This window comes from Homarus americanus, unplaced genomic scaffold (genome assembly GCF_018991925.1).
Source record: "Homarus americanus isolate GMGI-L3 unplaced genomic scaffold, GMGI_Hamer_2.0 scaffold32929, whole genome shotgun sequence".
Classification (NCBI taxonomy): Eukaryota; Metazoa; Arthropoda; class Malacostraca; order Decapoda; family Nephropidae; genus Homarus; species Homarus americanus.
The window spans coordinates 15386356-15405597 of record NW_024737097.1 but is presented as its reverse complement, the minus strand read 5'-3'; the positions used below and the strand labels follow the sequence as shown (position 1 = coordinate 15405597).

Below are 19242 nucleotides of genomic sequence, written 5' to 3'. Positions count from 1 at the left end.
TCAAGGAATGTCACTCCAGTTTTTTTTTTCTGATCATCACGACACCTCGCCCTGGTCTCTGCCGCAGTAACGATCCACACACTTGGTTCAATAATAGATAAGGGCTGAAACACGCCATCTATCCATCCATCTGTGGTATAACCTTAACCATGACCCAGTTATACCGTCCAGGTTATGGAGTCATTAGCAGTGGTCACCTGGAGGAGGGGGGAGGGTGGTGTCGTGAAGAGCCAGGTAACGTTCCACCAAGGCAATTTGTTTACATAATGACCAAACCACAACACACTAGGGGGGAGGAGGGGGGGTCATGACCATCCCCCTACATTCTATATATGACAAGACTCCATCGAGGTTGTGGTAGCGTAGGAGACACATACACACCTCACCTTCCTCCACGATACATTACAACACTAACAAGGATGGGATGGTTGATGGAGGGGGCTATATGACTGTACTAACCACTAAAACACCCTGAAGTGGGGGGGGGGGTGAGGGTTAGGAGGAGGGGGAGCACCAGGAACTCGCGCGCGTTCGACAAAAATATTCACTGTACTGGAAAGACTTTAAAACACACAGGGACACACCCCAAGCTCTCAGTGTTCCAGTCCGCCTCGCTGCCGCCACCACACTGAACTCTGGGACTGTCAGAGCCACGGCCGGGCCCCCTCCTCGACGCTCCCACACTCTGGCGCCCTCCAATACTTTCCTCTCTCCCCCACCCCTCCCCTCTCAGAGTAGAAGGAATGGAGGAAGGGGGGGGGAGAGGAGTGCCACGCGGTGAGGCACCCTAAACGTAAAATATAAGGCGTGTGCAGCGGTTTATTGTGATGAGTTATTCCCCAAAGAGAGAGAGAGAGAGAGAGAGAGAGAATAAGAATTACAGAGAAAGCTAATGTGTGTGTGTGTGTGTGTGTGTGTCACCTTTAATGAAGTATGTCTAAACGACTACCATAAGCGAGAACAGAAAGAAGTGATGGTGTTAGATGGTGGTGTAAGGTGACTCTTTACTGGGGTGCCAGAAAAGACGTAGTGGTGTCAGAGAGGTCCCAGTGGTGTCAGAGAGGCCCCAGTGGTGTCAGAGAGGCCCCAGTGGTGTCAGAGAGGCCCCAGTGGTGTCACAGAGGCACCAGTGGTGTCAGAGAGGCCCCAGTGGTGTCACAGAGGCACCAGTGGTGTCAGAGAGGCCCCAGTGGTGTCAGAGGGCCCCAGTGGTGTCAGAGACGTCCCAGTGGTGTCAGAGAGGCCCCAGTGGTGTCAGAGAGGCCCCAGTGGTGTCAGAGAGGTCTTTGTGGTGTCAGAGGCCCCAGTGGTGTCCGTCCCAGTGGTGTCAGAGAGGCCCCAGTGGTGTCACCATCCCAGTGGTGTCACAGAGGTCCCAGTGGTGTCAGAGAGGCCCCAGTGGTGTCACAGACGTCCCAGTGGTGTCAGAGAGGCCCCAGTGGTGTCAGAGAGGCCCCAGTGGTGTCACAGAGGTCCCAGTGGTGTCACAGAGGCCCCAGTGGTGTCACAGACGTCCCAGTGGTGTCAGAGAGACCCCAGTGGTGTCAGAGAGACCCCAGTGGTGTCAGAGAGACCCCAGTGGTGTCAGACTCGGTACTAACAGGCAGGCAGGTGGTCATCTCTCGGTGTCGATCACTCAAAAAAGTTGTGACGTGTTGAAACAGCTGTGTTACTGTGCCTAGGAAAGTCACCAAACCTAACCTAAACTAACCTTACCTAAGCTAACCTCACCTAACCTATCCTAAGCTAACCAAACACCACCATCACTACCTTTTTATGGCCTCCAACCCCCCCTTACTACTACCACCATCTTCACCACTACCACCACCACCACCACCACCTCAGAGTACCGCGGGCCGCCCTCCACAAGAGTAAAACTTGCCTACACGTAACACACCCTCACCTTTAATACGTGAAGAGGAGAGTTTCTGGTCAAGAGACAGTGGGGAGGGGCGGGGTTGGGGAAGGATGAGGGGGTGGTGAATGGCGGAGAGGGGCTGGGATGGGTTGGGGGATGGGTTGGGGAAGGGCGGGGAGAGGCATGGGGGAGCAAGAGGTGAGGAGTTAATACCAACAAACATGGCTAGCTACTGAACATGAGGTCAAAACCTGCTAAAAGTTCCATAATTGGTGTTGATTAAATGTGGATTCCTCATCCTCTCTTACCCACACAGCCACCCAATATATCCTCTCCCACCCACACAGTTGACCATCACCCCTTCCCCCACCACCACCTTCCTCCACCACCAACACCGAGAGATACACCACCAAAAAAAGATACAAATTATATCAACTTACCACCACGAATATAAATTAAGACAGTTACCCCTCAAAATCAATACATAACATGAAAGAAAACGTAGAAATATAATATAATAATAACCGATGGTAGAAAACGCATAAAAATAATAATAATAATAATAATAATAATAATGATAATGATAATAATGACTTAATTGTTTGTGAGTTGGTAAGAATTCGTCGTAGGAAGTTTATAATTGGATTCCTTGTGTGGGTGTGTGTGTGGGGAGAGAGAGAGGGGGAGAGGGGGGGAGAGGAGAAGGGTGTAAACGTGTAGAGGGTAATGGAGGCTACACTACAGTATACTACACTACCACGACCAGGAAGGTGTACCCCACCACTGTACTATCACCACAACCTATGCTGGCTCTCTACACCCCCTGCCTCACACTACCCATGAAGTATTATTATTACAAGGTCCAGTCACACACACACACACACAGAGATAAAGGTACATACTCAAACATACACAGATAGACACTCAGGCGCATACACACACAGGAACGTACACAGATACACACACGAGACCTGTATTGTTTCTTCGTTCAATATTATAACAAATACGTACAATGACCTACTCTCTCTCTCTCTCTAACACACAGATAATGAAACAGTCTCTGGACGCGAGGAGAGAGACGCTCAACACACTCTAGCGGTGTGTGTGTGTGTTTACATCGTCCCACACCTCACTACCCTCCTCCCCACAAGAGATATATCTACACCCCCTCAGGCAGGTGTCGTGTCCACAATTATCAGCAACACTTGAAGACTTCTTGTTGCTGTCTGTCTCTGATAACACACACACACACACACACACACTAGTGGAGCAAGATGGAGTGAGGGAGAAGGAAGGGAACAGTGGGTGAAGGTGTACAATGAGTGATGCACCCACCACCTACTAAGTGTGACGTCATTACCACCCTCTCCACCCACCCACCCATTGTCTTACACCCACTGGAGTCAGGACCCAGCTTACCCCCCACCAGGTAGAGCAGTTCACCTCACCTGTAAAGTACTCGTGACCTCAATCCTCACCGCCTTGTTGTTAAAGGTTTTGGGGTCACCTGAACATTAACCCTCCTAGCTTATTTCACCTGAACATTAGCCCAGCTTCAGGTGAAAAAAGCTGTAATTAGTCTTCAGGTGACACTCTTTTCATCTCAACTGGTGATGGAATATGTGGCAGGTAAAACGGAGGTGTGACAGGTGAGACGGAGGTGTGACAGGTGAGACAGAGGTGTGTGACAGGTGAGACAGAGGTGTGTGACAGGTGAAACGGAGGTGTGACAGGTGAGACGGAGATGTGACAGGTGAGACGAAGGTGTGTCACAGGTGAGACGGAGGTGTGACAGGTGAGATAGAGGTGTGTGACAGGTGAGACAGAAGGTGTGTCACAGGTGAGACGAAGGTGTGACGAGAGAGGTGTGACAGGTGAGACGGAGGTGTGTGACAGGTGAGACGAAGGTGTGTCACAGGTGAGACAGGTGTGACAGGTGAGACGGAGGTGTGTCACAGGTGAGACAGAGGTGTGTCACAGGTGAGACGGAGGTGTGTCACAGGTGAGACGGAGGTGTGTCAGGTGAGACGGAGGTGTGTGACAGGTGAGACAGGAGGTGTGTGACAGGTGTCGGTGAGGAGGTGTGTGTCACAGGTGAGACGAGGTGTGTGTGACGGAGGTGTGACAGGTGTGACAGAGGTGTGTGACAGGTGAGACAGGGGTGTGTGTGAGGTGAGACGGAGGTGTGTGAGAGGTGAGACGGAGGTGTGTCTGGGTGAGACGGAGTGTGTGACAGGTGAGACGGAGGTGACAGGTGAGACGGAGGTGTGTCACAGATGAGACGGAGGTGTGACAGGTGAGACAGAGGTGTGTGTCACAGGTGAGACGGAGGTGTGTGGGGTGTGTGACAGGTGAGACGGAGGTGTGTGTCTGGTGAGACAGGTGTGTGTCTGGGTGAGACGGAGGTGTGTGTCACAGGTGACGGAGGTGTGTGTCACAGGTGAGACAGGAGGTGTGTGTCCAGGTGTGTGTCACAGGTGAGACGGAGGTGTGTGTCACAGGTGAGACGGAGGTGTGTGTCACAGGTGAGACAGGTGTGTGTCAGACGGAGGTGTGTCACAGGTGAGACGGAGGTGTGTCACAGGTGAGACGGAGGTGTGTGTCTGGGTGAGACGGAGGTGTGTGTCACAGGTGAGACGTGTGAGACGGAGGTGTGTGTCACAGGTGAGACGGAGGTGTGTCTGGGTGAGACTGTGTGTCAGGTGAGACGGAGGTGTGTCGGGTGAGACGGAGACGGAGGTGTGTGTCTGGACGGAGGTGTGTCTGGGTGAGACGGAGGTGTGTGTGTCTGGGTGAGACGGAGGTGTGAGACGGAGGTGTGTGTCACAGGTGAGACAGGTGTGTGTGTCACAGGTGAGACAGGAGGTGTGTGTCACAGGTGAGACGGTGACAGGTGAGACGGAGGTGTGTGTCTGGGTGAGACGGAGGTGTGTGTCACAGGTGAGACGGAGGTGTGTGTCTGGGTGAGACGGAGGTGTGTGTCACAGGTGAGACGTGAGGTGAGACGGAGGTGTGTGTCTGTCAGAGACGGAGGTGTGTGTCACAGGTGAGACGGAGGTGTGTGTGTCTGGGTGAGAGACGGAGGTGTGTGTCACAGGTGAGACGGAGGTGTGTGTCACAGGTGAGACAGAGACGGAGGTGTGTGTCACAGGTGAGACGGAGGGTGTGAGACAGACGGAGGTGTGTGTCACAGGTGAGACAGGTGAGACGGAGGTGTGTCACGGGTGAGACACACAGGTGAGACGGAGGTGTGTGTCACAGGTGAGACGGAGGTGTGTCACGGAGGTGTGTCACAGGTGAGACGGAGGTGTGTGTCTGGGTGACGGAGGTGTGTGTCAGGTGAGACGGAGGTGTGTGTCACAGGTGAGACGGAGGTGTGTGTCACAGGTGAGACGGAGGTGTGTGTCACAGGTGAGAGGGAGACGGAGGTGTGTGTCTGGGTGAGACAGGTGTGTGTGGGGTGAGACGGAGGTGTGTGTCTGGGTGAGACGGAGGTGTGTGTCTGGGTGAGACGGAGGTGTGTGTCTGGGTGAGACAGGAGGTGTGTGACAGGTGAGACAGGTGTGTGTCACAGGTGAGACAGGAGGTGTGTGTGTGTCGGAGGTGTGTCAGGTGAGACGGAGGTGTGTGTCACGGGTGAGACGGAGGTGTGTCACAGGTGAGACGGAGGTGCAGGTGAGACTGTGGGTGAGACGGAGGTGTGTGTCACAGGTGAGATGGAGGTGTGTGTCTGGGTGTGAGATGGAGGTGTGTCTGGGTGAGACGGAGGTGCGTCACAGGTGAGACGGAGGTGCGTCACAGGTGAGACGGAGGTGCGTCACAGGTGAGACGGAGGTGCGTCACAGGTGAGACGGCGGTGCGTCTGGGTGAGACGGTGCGTCACAGGTGTGACGGAGGTGCGTCACAGGTGAGACGGAGGTGCGTCAGTGAGACGGAGGTGCATGACAGGTGCGGAGGTGCGTCACAGGTGAGACGGAGGTGCGTCACAGGTGAGACGGAGGTGCGTCACAGGTGAGACGGAGGTGCGTCACAGGTGAGACGGAGGTGCGTCACAGGTGAGACGGAGGTGCGTCACTGAGACGGAGGTGCGTCACAGGTGAGACGGAGGTGTGTGTGACAGGTGAGACAGCGGTGTGTGTGTGACAGAGGAGACAGAGGTGTGTGACAGGTGAGACAGAGGTGTGTGACAGGTGAGACAGAGGTGTGTGACAGGTGGAGACAGGTGTGTGTGACAGGTGAGACAGGAGAGTGTGACAGGTGTGAGACAGAGGTGTGACCATAACCAGGTCACTCCCACAACCAACTTCCTTTCCACCACCCTTCCACCACCACCACCTCTCTCACCACCTCTCCACCACCAACCTCTTCCACCACCACCACCACCACCACCACCCTCTTCCACCACCTCCTCCTCCTCCCCACCACCACCGCCTCCTCCACCTCCTCTTCCACCACCATCACCTCCTCCACCACCTCCTCTTCCACCATCACTCTCCACCATTCCTCTTCCACCAACACCATCACCTCCTCTTCCACCACCACCACCTACTCCTCTTCCACCACCTCCTCCTCCTCTTCCACCACCTCCTCCTCCTCTTCCACCACCACCACTTTCCTCTTCTACCACCACCACCTCCTCCTCCTCCTCCTCTTCCACCACCATCACCTCCACTTCCACCACCATCACCTCCTCCTCCTTCATCACCACCACCACCTCCTCCTTCACCACCACCTCCTCCTCCTCCTCCACTGCGCATCACAACAATACTCACGTCACCATCACTATTACCATCACCAGTATTATCAATATCGTTAAGCAGCACCATCACACACTTATAGCCAGCACCAGTACTTCACGACCGTCCACCAGCACTACTACTGTCCAACACCAGCACTACCACCAGCACTACTATCGTCCACTCGCACTATATGACCGTCCACCAGCACTACTGTACATGACCGTCCAGCACCAGCACCTGCAGTAAGCTAACTGCCGCAGCAGGAGCACGTTGGTGGAGGGTTGACCTTCGTTAATCGATGTTCCTCGAGGAAACACGCGGCTCTCTGCAGTGCTGGCCCGCCCGTGTGTGTGTGTGTGTGTGTGTGTATTACTGTGTGTATTACTGTGTGTATGTATATACTGTATATCAATGAGTTAAAAATGAAAACCACAAGTGGGTAATAAACTGGATGTTTATATTCATGTATACCAGAGACGGTCCAGGAGAGGGGGGGGGGGATAAAGGTGAACTGGCATGGGGGGGCGGAGAGGTCAGGTTTGGTTAACTTAACTTCTCCACAGTTACCTTTAAATAATCCCAAATCATCCAATATACAACCTAAACATCCTTCACCACACACAGAATCTCACTGGACCTCACAGGACTCTCATTTAACCAAAGGCCACGAATCAATCCGTACTTAATATTGGAAGAACAAATACTTATAATGTATACAGCCTTAACAACATCAACCTAGAGAAGTCGACTTGTGAAAGAGACCTAGGGGTACTTGTAAGCCCGGACCTACGGCCTAGAAAACAGTGCGTTAATGTTCGAAATAAGGCAAACAGAGTATTGGGTTTTAAATCTAGAAGTGTAAGTAACAAGAGTGCAGAGGTCTTATTGCAACTATATCTTGCGCTAGTCAGGCCTCACCTCGATTATGCGGTTCAGTTCTGGTGCCCCTATTATAGAATGGCTATAAATTCACTAGAGTCGGTGCAGCGAAGAATGACAAAAATGATTCCTGGACTTAGAAACCTTTCATATCAGGATACGTTAAAGAAACTTAACTTGCATTCCCTAGAAAGACGAAGAGTGCGGGGAGATATGATAGAAGTATTTAAGTGGGTGAAAGGAATCAATAAAGGGGATATAGATAAAGTTCTTATAATATCCGAGCAGGATAGGACTCGGAGCAACGGATTCAAGTTGGATAAGTTTAGGTTTAGGAGGGAGATAGGAAGAAACTGGTTCACAAATTGGGTGGTGGACGAGTGGAACAAGCTTAGCAACTTTGTAGTAAGTGCGGGAACTCTGGAAAGTTTCAAAATGAGGCTGGATAGATTCATGGATGATAGAGAGTGGTAGTAACTCTCGACAGGAGCTGCCATGCGCAGGCCAACCGGCCTATTGCAGACTCCTTATTTTCTTATGTTCTTATGTAAAATCGTTAAGGAGAAATGGACTTTTAAAATCTTCCTTGGGCCTCACACAGAAAAACACTCTACCTCACGTTTATTGTCCGCTCCAGATGAACACAGACTGAGGCATGGACAGTAGGCACTCACGACACAGCAAGGAGGGTGGGGGGGGGGAGGGGGAGGAGGGGGGAAGGGATACGTGGGAGGAGGTAAGGAAGGAGGGAGAACGTGGGGGAGGAGGTAGGGAACGGGTGGGGAGGGAGGAGGTAAGGAAGGTGTGGGGAGGAAAGAGGTGGGGAAGGACTGTGTGGGGGTAGTGGCGGTGTCGGCAGGTAGGCAGGTGTGACACTGATGACGGAGGTGTGGAGGGGCGCCAGACAGGCAGGCACCGTGTACACCGTCCATTCACTCCTACAGTCAATACCACATGGGTGTGTGTGTGGCGAGTTACCTCTGATTCACAGTCAACATCCACACGACCACATTCATACGACCACAACACGACCACATTCATACGACCACATCCACACACCAAAGCAATTGTAAACTTGTATACTGATTTCATTGAAAGTATCATCTTCATCATCATCATCATCTTCATCATCATCATCATCATCATCATCAGTCTTGCCTCACTATCGACTCTCCTAGCCACACCATTACTGAAACTCAATATAGCACAGCTCAGACACGTCACGTCTTGTCCAGAGTTCACAATGTTTACCAACCTTATATACTGACAAGACTAAGATTACCTGATGGTTAATTAGTCACCTTCCCCACCTTAGTTCACCTGATAATTGATTCGTCTAACGGTAACTGGGGTTGGGTTGGGTTAGGTTAGTGGGTATTCGGGTGGGTGGTCGTCCTCACCTCAAGTTACAGCCATGACATACACCTCAAGGCCGACCAGGTTAGATTAGGTGAACGCTTGGCTAGGTAAGATTAACGCTTGGCTAGGTTAGATTAGGTTAAGCTTAGGTTAGACTAGCTTTAATCAAATGAAATAAGAGCTGGGGTGTCTAATCTTCATGTGATCCAAATCTTCGACGTCAAAACAAACAGAACTGTGAGGAGAGGCTGAGAGACAGGGAGCCACAAGCAGACCAACACACATTATCTGGGTCACTCCCCCTGCGTCTTTCCTCTCCTCTCCTGGGGCAAGAGCACCCGGGGGAAGGTGTGGCAGTGTACTGGGGTGTAGTGGGTGTGCTGGGGATGTGTCTTGGGGTGGGAAGGGGTGGTGTGGGTGTGCTGGGGATGTGTACTGGAGTGTGTAGCAGTACCTCTCCCAGGCGTGGATGAGGGAGACAAACACCTCATTCTTGTAAGTCTTCTGGCAGGAGGACCCAACACCCGCTGTCCTCCTCTCTCTCTCATTCACCCTCATCTTCCCCCTCTCTCACTGCTCCAGCTGGTCTTCTACCCTCAGCAGCTGGTGATGACGTAGATGGTGCAGCAGCTGGTGGCCCCCCTCACGTCACACTCGTCCTCACAACAATAACAATCTCTCTGACGTCACAACAGGTCGTCCACACGTTACTAAAACACCACAGTCAACTCTGCCACTATAAGAGGTGCAGTACAACGCTCCAACCACCACCACACACCTCACAACCAACACTGACGTGACCCTGATGGCGAAGTACAAACTGCCTGCTACCCCCGCGTCTCTCTTTCTCTCTCATGTGCGTATTTCTCCATGACGTGTGTGTGCGCGCGCGCGCGTTCGTGGTCACTACGTCCTGAAGTGTTACACCTTTGTATCAGTGTCTTAGACTTGTGTGGCTTCAAACTCTTTATTTAATGTTATAATCGTAGTCGTGCAGAAAAAATTAATCTCATCGTGAGTAATTTTGTCTTGCTTTTTTCTCTCTCAACTGTGTCTATTTCAACCCACCCACCATCACCACCCACTCATGGCCACCCAGCTCACCCACCCACCACCTCACCTGAATCTCTCCACAACCAACTTGACCCAGGGAATAAACCTTGACCAAGCGAGTCACGCCGCCACCCACCCACCCATACCTCCCCCCACACCCTCCCACCCTGACCTAATGAAACCAAACTTTCTTTCACGTGGGCGGGCGGGCGTGTAGGGGGCGTAGTGGTGCAACAGGTGGAGGCAGCAACACACCTTGCTAGCTAACTTAAGAGTGTATTCCTCTATTACGCTGGTGGAGGCAACAAGTCACATTACTTCAAGGTCTCTCTCTCTCTCTCAACTCCTGGCAGACAGGTAGGTGAGGCGGTCAAGGTGCCTCACTACTTCCGGTCATCACTAACGCTACCACCTGTCCTGTCTGAGCATTAATTAACTAATCATCATCACACCTGACAGGAGGAAAGGGGACGGGGCAGCAAATGTCAACAAACAGTACGGAACAGTTAAAAAGTGGAACGTTTTCTGTGAGTCTGGCTGGGCGTTGACGGGGGTGACTCAAGTATCTTTGTGCCCGGGGCGAGGCGCTGGCCAGACTTCCCTTCCTGCCGTATAAGGCGTCAGGGACACCACCACCACACGTGCGGAAATGTCTCTCGCTAAGGTCTTACTGTTTACACCACTATCACCACCACCACTATCACCACCACCAATGTTATGTGAACTACATAATCAATGCTCATTACTTGTGTTGTTTCAAGGAGCCTTTTTACATACGTGACTCATCCTGACTGACAGACAGACAGACTGACAGACACACACACACAAGATATCACAGGTGTTCAACATCTGGATCATCACACACAGGCAACACTCAACACCTGCATCCCCTAGCCTGCAACTCACACATCTGTCCTGACACCTGCATTATAGCGCACGTGTTGGGGAAAACCCATCACCACACCACACACTCACACCTCTACCACACACACACACACCTCTACCACACACAGTACATATCTTTATTCATTTATATAAGAGAGATACAGTCACTAGCCACCACAATTACAGAACTGTATCTTTGTATTTATTTACCAACATTCATCAGGATCTCTGTAAACAAGGAGCCAATATTTCCTGCCATGCCGTAAATTAGGTCGTGTAGTTGTGGTGGTTAATATATTTACGTATATATCCCTGTTCACTAACCATATTTTCTTCAACCTTTAATTTTTTTGTTTTTAAATGTAATACTGTATATTCATGGGTAAAACTCTCTCTCAATATTCAATTCTCGTGGTTCACTCATTCAAAAGACTTTCTCTCTGCCAAAAATACTAAACTCTCTCTCTCTAACCACAGTTTTCTCAACCATGTCCAGTGTTGAGGAAATCCAATACATGCATATCAAGAGTGGAGACAAGTGACCTTTACTGCGACATACAAGAAATATGAAATCTTCCGGAGCAGAAACATCGCCGGGGAAAGTGACAATAAACACCTCAACCTAACCTAATCTATTGTAACCTAACCACCTCAACCTTACCTAACTTTAAAAACCCTACCCTTCTCACCCCACCAACCCACCCTACCTCCCCACCCCACCAACCCACCCTCACCTACCTGCCCACCCCACCTCCCTACCCACTTCAATGAGACTTTACCACACTGCAAGGCGGGCAAGCGGAAGTTGTAGCTACTCTCTCTCCTCTGCAACATCCAGCACACTTTCCCTCCACGTGGGACAACATCAACAACATTCCTCCCTCGTCTTCTCACCGCAGAAGAAAAACGTGACGTAGTAATTGATTATTTTTCTACTGCTTGGTCACTTTCAAATAATTATATTGGTGTGAAAGTGTGGATTTGTCTGTACATTTGAGAGAGAGAGAGAGAGAGAGAGAGAGAGAGAGAGAGAATGGAAAGAGAACAAAGAAAAGAAAGAGAGGGAGAGAACACACACACACACACACACACACACACACACACACACACACACACACACACACACACACAGGTAGGTGAAAGTCAGGTAAGGGGTGGCCGTGACCGCCAAGGCATGACCCTCAACACACAATCATGACCTACCACCCTCTGCCTCATCACCATCACCCCACACACTGCCTCATCACCCACACTGCCTCATCACCCACACACTGCCTCATCACCCCCACTGCCTCTCACCCACACACTGCTTCATCACCCACACACTGCCCTCATCACCCCACACCGCCTCATCACCCCACACACACCGCCTCATCACCCCACACACTGCCTCATCACCCACACTGCCTCATCACCCCACCTGCCTCATCACCCCACACTGCCTCATCACCCACACACTGCCTCATCACCCACACTGCCTCATCACCCACACACTGCCTCATCACCCCACACTGCCTCATCACCCACACTGCCTCATCACCCACACACTGCCTCCTCCTCCCACACACACTGCCTCATCACCCTCACCCACATGCTTCATCACTCACACTGCCTCATCACCCACACACTGCCTCATCACACACTGCCTCATCACCCACACCCACATACTTCATCACCCACACACTGCCTCATCACCCACACACCATACTTCATCACCCAACCACTGCCTCATCACCCCACACACTGCCTCCATCACCCCACACACACTGCCTCATCACCCAACAACTGCCTCATCACCCACACACTGCCTCATCCACACACGCCCTCATCACCCCACACACTGCCTCATCACCCCACACCTGCCTCATCACCCACACACTGCCTCATCACCCCACACACACTGCCTCATCACCCCACACACTGCCTCATCACCCACACACTGCCTCATCACCCACACACTGCCTCATCACCCACACACACTGCCTCATCACCCACACACTGCCTCATCACCCCACCCAGCCTCATCACCCACACACTGCCCTCACCCCACCCACATGCTCACCTCACCCACATGCTCATCACCCACACACTGCCTCATCACCCCACACACTGCCTCATCACCCACACACTGCCTCATCACCCACACACACTCCATCACCCTCCCACATGCTTCATCACCCACACACTGCCTCATCACCCACACACTGCCTCATCACTCACACACTGCCTCATCACCCACACACTGCCTCATCACCCCACACACTGCCTCATCACCCAACCACTGCCTCATCACCCTCACCCACATGCTTCATCACCCACACACTGCCTCATCACCCACACACTGCCTCATCACCCACACACTGCCTCATCACCCACACACTGCCTCATCACCCTCACCAACCCACATGTTCAAGACAAATTTCAATTCAATAAACCATTCAGTTCCATCGACGTGTAAAACAAACACGACCTTACACAAACATACAGAGAAAAGCAGATAATTGTTGTTGTTGTTGTCACCTGCACAGTCTTCGCGTTGGTGGGATACAAAGCAAAAAATCTTACGAGACCAGATGTTGTTTATAAGAGATGACCAGGAATAGCATCACGACCACCAGAAAAACTGTACTGTAGTTCCATTTCAATTTTTCAAGTGAATTAACAAGTTCTTCCTCTCAACTCCCTAAATTTTTTACTACTGTGTATTCGGTAATGAAAGCTTAATGGAAATTTATATTCACATACACGTAAATTTCAGTATATGTAAAAAACTATATAAATTTACCTACATCGTCTCTTTCTACCATTCGATAACATTTCATATTTAACGAGTAACATAATATCGATCAAACCTGACAGCCTCCACAGTTCAGTTGGTAGTGCTCTTGTCCCAGCCCCCGAAATACGGAGTGAATCCCACAGCAAGGAAGAGTTGATGAGGAGTGTGGGTGTCTGCTGTTGTCTGCTGGTCACCCACCATAACAGAGCCCCAGAGTAGAATAATCCTTCACCTAAATGTGGGATTACCATAAAGGTTTCCATCTCTGATACGAAGACAAAATCTAAACTCTCCTTTTTCGTCTCTTAAAACGTTGCACAATACTTGGTACTGTACTTACAAATAGACAGAACCACAGTGGATAACTCCTATTGGTAGAAGAGTCTCACTGACTGAATACCACACAACACCAACACACATTAATAAAACAGGAATCCATGGTCATATACATCACTATCAACAAAACCTTTAACACATAACACACATTGTTACAATAGTCCTAAGATTGTGAACTCAGATTATGTTAACAATGTAAATACTGTACCATCACTGCATAATTACCATCTAAACCATCCTTGGAATGGGTTACCTAATGTGACTAGTTCTGCTGAGATGGTCTAAATGTGCAAAATAATCTTACTTAGTAAATATACAAAGTAGTTAAGAGTGAGGCCTGTAAACAGTGCAGTAGTAGTGGGTACATACTGTAATGGTATCCTCCAAATATTAAAAGCTACAGAACTTAGTCTCTTGTCTCTGGAAGTTATTTAACCCTTCAACAGCAGTTGTAATCAGTGTACATTAGCTGTAAGGACTGCGGCCGTCACCAACAAACGTTTCCTGTTCCTTATATTCCATTTTCTACGCATAATAAGAGGGAATGAGTGGAAGGGGGTATGAAATAGAGAATCCTTAACTGCTAGTCAAAGGTTAACTCGGGAATAGGGAATCCTTAACCATCAGTCAAGGGTTAAATGATAATCACAGATGGTTTCAGGCTACGATTGTGTTCCCTCTGAGTTCACAACCTTGAGACATACACCAACACACAGGCCAACTTACCTTCCCATGAGCGGTGATGTCAAGGTCTTCCTCAGCTGGTTCTCCATGTCGGTCGCCTCTTTGAAAACTGGAGGATAAAGTAACAAATATGAAACTGGGAAAAGAGTAAGAAAATATGAAACTGGGGAAAAAGTGATAATGGATAAATATGAAACTGAGAAAATGTAACAGATATGAAATTGGGGAAAAGCCACAAATGTAAATGGGTAAAAACTTGGTAAGCACAAAAACTAAAAGTGATATTCGTGACCTGTTTTCTGAGTACAACATTAGTGATCGCATCTAAAATATCTAGGTGTCAAATGTGTTTATTTTAGTTCCTTGGGGAGAGTAAATAAAAGGTGTCTAGAGTTATGAGAGACCTGAACAATGATAGAGAATTAACTGGAAGGAGGAGCAGAATGATGAACCGTGTGTGTGGTAGATTCAAGTCAGGAAGACATCTAACCTACCTGTACACAGACATACACTCACACACAACACTACAACACCCTCAAAGATATCTACCAGCACCTACACAGACATACACTCACACACAACACTACAACACCCTCAAAGATATCTACCCAGCACCTACACAGACATACACTCACACACAACACTACAAGAGAGTAGAGAGAGAGAGATACTGTACTAATGAACTAAGGAAGAGTCAGGTAATATATCCTCCATGACAGCACAGTGACCAGCTCTTGTGTGTGTGAAAAGTTGAGCATCACACAAAAAAGTATTAATTTTATCAAGCACTATAATCCTCATATATGTAGTACGGTATAATTAAACCAATGTGTTCTACCTATCGCGTTTCTAAGGCTCTAATGTTTTAAAATCCTCTCATGTTTCTGAAGCTATTACAGGGTACGTTTTAAAAGGAATCGGGTAATTTATGTAGAGTTCTCTCCTCCTCTCCTTAAGAGCAAGATTCAGTAAGTATCCTGGTCTCAGCAGGGGGGTGGGGGGGGGGAAACATCTCCAACATGATGCAGCGCGAGACAAAAGCGTATGGTGATAACAAGCTGAATTAGTGCAAGCCTGTATGATGACTTAACTGAATAAATATCTATCTATACCCATCTATATCCATCTGTCCATCTATCTATCTATATCTATCTACTGTACCTATATCCATCTGTCCATCTATCTATCTATCTATATCCATCATCTATTTATATCCATCCATCCATCACCCCATAGCCAAGATTGGGTGCAGAGTAGAAAGTAGAAGTAAAGGAAAAGAAAATGGTATATCCAGATTCTTCAGGTTATATTCAAGAAGACAAATATCTGTTTAACATTCCTGCTCAGGATGTAACACACAAAAAAAATAGTGGCTATATTATTAGCCATCAATGGTTTAACGGCAGTGTTTTTGGTGCTGGTTGTCAATGGTTTAACAGCAGTGGTTATAATATTGGGTTTAACATCTACTGGACTGTACCAACTTGTCTTCAAATTACAACAATGGTCTGCAAAATGTGTTCAAAGCAAATAATAATGGATAATCTAATCAGATGCCTGTACGTATACTGCAAACATTCATAACAACTGTACTATTTGCAATGAGAAACAGTTGCTATGTAATGACAATATAGCTCACCTGTCACGTCCACAAAGTACAATGATATTACTGAATTTACTGTAAACCGAATGTCAAAATGATATCACTGTTCATGTCCAATATAAAATTAATCTGGAAATACGAATCCAAAAGTAACCAGTTAATAACCTTAAACGCAAAATATAACCTTTGCTCACTGACGGTAATAACCAGAGTGCCAGAGGTGGAACACAATACCTTAAAACATCATTCAGACTTACATGCTTCTGAGGCAAGGAATTCTTCATCTGTAATTTGGTCAGACAATTCTTCCTCTTCCTCTTCTGTGTTCACTGGAAAAGTCATGTTGAAAAAGCACACACACAGCATGCGGCAGGCAGGGAGGCAACAGACAAGCAACACACAAAAAAGTGCACAAAATAAAAATTAACTTGCAAGTAATAAATACTGTATATAACTTGAATAAAAAAAAATCGGTGTGCACAAACCCACAAACTGATAAATCGATACACAAAATTTTGAAGATCACAAGAAAAAAAAATATGAGGAAATAACTTAACTAAAAAGTTATTCATTCCAAGAGTGACAGAAGAGTACAATGGTGCAGAGTGCAACTAGCTACCATAACACTAACATAAATACAAGAGTAACACTAAGTACAGAACACACAGGTCCTCATCTTGAACTAATAACCAATATTAGTACCAAATAGACTACACATAAGACTCCCCAACGCACAACACTACTAAATATCTTGTTAATGAGAGTTAATCACTGTGTATTGTCATTATTTACCATGCAACCCAGAATCTATCTTTCATAAATATTCTGGAATCACCCGATGATTAGCACCCCAGCTTATTTCACCTGATGATTTAATCACCCTAATACTACTTAGAGGAGTTAGGTTAGGTTAGGTTAGCATTAGGTAAGAATTGTGTTAGGTTAGCATGGGGTTAATGTACGGATGATTAATCTTAAGGTGAAATAAGCTGGGAGGCTAATCTTCAGGTCATCATATTTTTCAATAAATCTAAATGGCCAAAAAACAAGAAAACATCACTTAACCACATTGGTCCCTCCAGTGGGAATATCTAACTAGAATGACAACTGATACTGCACAAACAACTTCTACGGGAGGAGGTACAGAGCTTGAAGGTGGTGGGGGTCCTGACAGCAGATGATGACACTTAGGTACTGTACCCAGGAGGCGTTAATACTCTACGTGAAAGATGCAGTAAGCTACACAAGGAAATATTTTCAGTTTGTGTACTTGCAGGCACTATACGGGTCTACAGGGTGTCTCATAGGCTGTGCACCAAAGGAAAATTAACATTTGTTTTTTGTTTTCCTTTCAGGTGAGGGAAACAAATCAACAAAGATAGCAAAGGAAATATCGCTAAAGGAAAGAGTCAAGTTTTGTATTCAAGTACAGAAAACCAGATGCTACACGGCGATCAGTTACAAAGGAATTAAATCGGCAGCACCCAGGCAATAACATTCCTATGGTGTGTGGCCTATGAGACCCCCTGTACATGTACTGTACTATGCTGGGGCTTAAAGCTAGTTAGCAGCCATAGTAACATTAGCAATAGGTAATGAAGCACAGGTGATGAAGGAGAGTCTAGTGTAACAAGTGAAGGTCAGATGTGATAATTAACCTTACTACTGGATCATAAAATATGTATTAGTGGTAATAGGTAGTATCAATAGTAATAAGTATACAAATACAGTATAGTAAATAGTATATACAGTATAGGTAATATCAGAACTACGCTGATGTAAAGATGAAGAGGTTATGTATGTACAGTCGCCTGAACATATACCAGGTACAGTACAGTGTCTGGCGTGTTTTGTGAGATGTGGCAGCAACTTCGTGGAATGCTTATCTGGTATCCTTAGTCAAACTACTATTGCGAGGTTCCTTAGGGTCATTTCGGGAGTTTTAACAGGATGTAAACAAACACAGAGTGGCCAAATCTCACCAAAAAAAGCCAGGGACTGTACCAGGTTTAAGAGCAGACAGCTGTACAATGATCTGTGTCAGTAATGGTGAAGCTTTTGATGATACAAGGATGTCCACAACCATATTAACTTCATAAATACAAGAAGATTAATAACTATGGAAGGATTTACAGGTCTGTCATAAGAGTGTGGTGTATTAGAGGTGATACAACATCTTTATAAAGTTCCTTGTGAGTTTATATGATGCTAGAGTTAAAAAAAAGTACAATGATATTTCCTTGACAACAGGGAGGTAAGTAGGTGTGTTTATTAAAGAGTTTACAATTTAAACCAAACTTAATGTGAACGATAATTAAGATGGAAGACAAGTAATCTATGGGGCATAAATATAACATGATCTTCTCAAGTACAAACTATCAAACTTATGGGAATGATAATTAAGATAGAAAGCAGGTGAACAATGGGGGTAAAACTGAAACATGACCAGCATAAGCCAAAACTAACTAAAAGCATGCCAAAAAATCACACACAATAAGTGTGGTGGGGTGGCAAGGGGCGAATTCTCACAAACTTCATCAAACAGTTTATACTTACACTGAGAGGCGCATCTGAGGTCGCTCGAGGTCAGACCCGTCGCAATTTCAGGTCCAGCTTCACTGTGGTTCACCTCCGTCTCCAGGTCAGAGCGCGTGCCAAGTACAATGCCTGAGTCGTCATCCAGACTTAGGGTGTCCTGTGTGGCGGTGGAGGAATGATACAGAGAACTGAATATAATACATTATGAAATTTTTTTTAAAATATGACAGGTTCAGTACTGCATCACCATAAGCACAGTCTTCTATACACACTATACAAGATGAGTCGGACTTTATCTATAAATTAAAAAACAGTAACCTCTTTTAATTAAATAATGTACTACTCCTTAACACCTGCTTATTCTAGGCTGAGCAGGGGAGAATTATACAAGCGAGGACAAGTGACAATTAACTATGGAAAATATATTCATTAAATTTGCTGAAACACATTCTGTACTTGGTAATATTATTCAACGTGGAATAAGAACGAGACGATGAAAGTAACAAATGATGTAGAGAGGATGAATGAT

At 47.5% G+C, this 19242-nt stretch overlaps 1 protein-coding gene across 9 annotated transcripts in view; it reads right to left on the bottom strand.

Annotated features, from left to right (window-relative positions):
- LOC121873237 (transforming acidic coiled-coil-containing protein 3-like) overlaps positions 1 to 19242 on the bottom strand; it is a 133592-nt gene that overhangs the window by 28815 nt on the left and 85535 nt on the right. For 8 of the 9 annotated variants that reach the window (XM_042376614.1, XM_042376615.1, XM_042376616.1 and 5 more), the window contains 3 exons: positions 18732 to 18870; positions 16433 to 16504; positions 14615 to 14681 (listed from right to left, as the gene is read on the bottom strand). In XM_042376614.1, the coding sequence (XP_042232548.1) occupies positions 14615 to 14681; positions 16433 to 16504; positions 18732 to 18870 (278 nt within the window). The remainder of the gene's footprint in view (positions 1 to 14614; positions 14682 to 16432; positions 16505 to 18731; positions 18871 to 19242) is intronic. The other variant, XM_042376617.1, reaches the window with a different exon arrangement.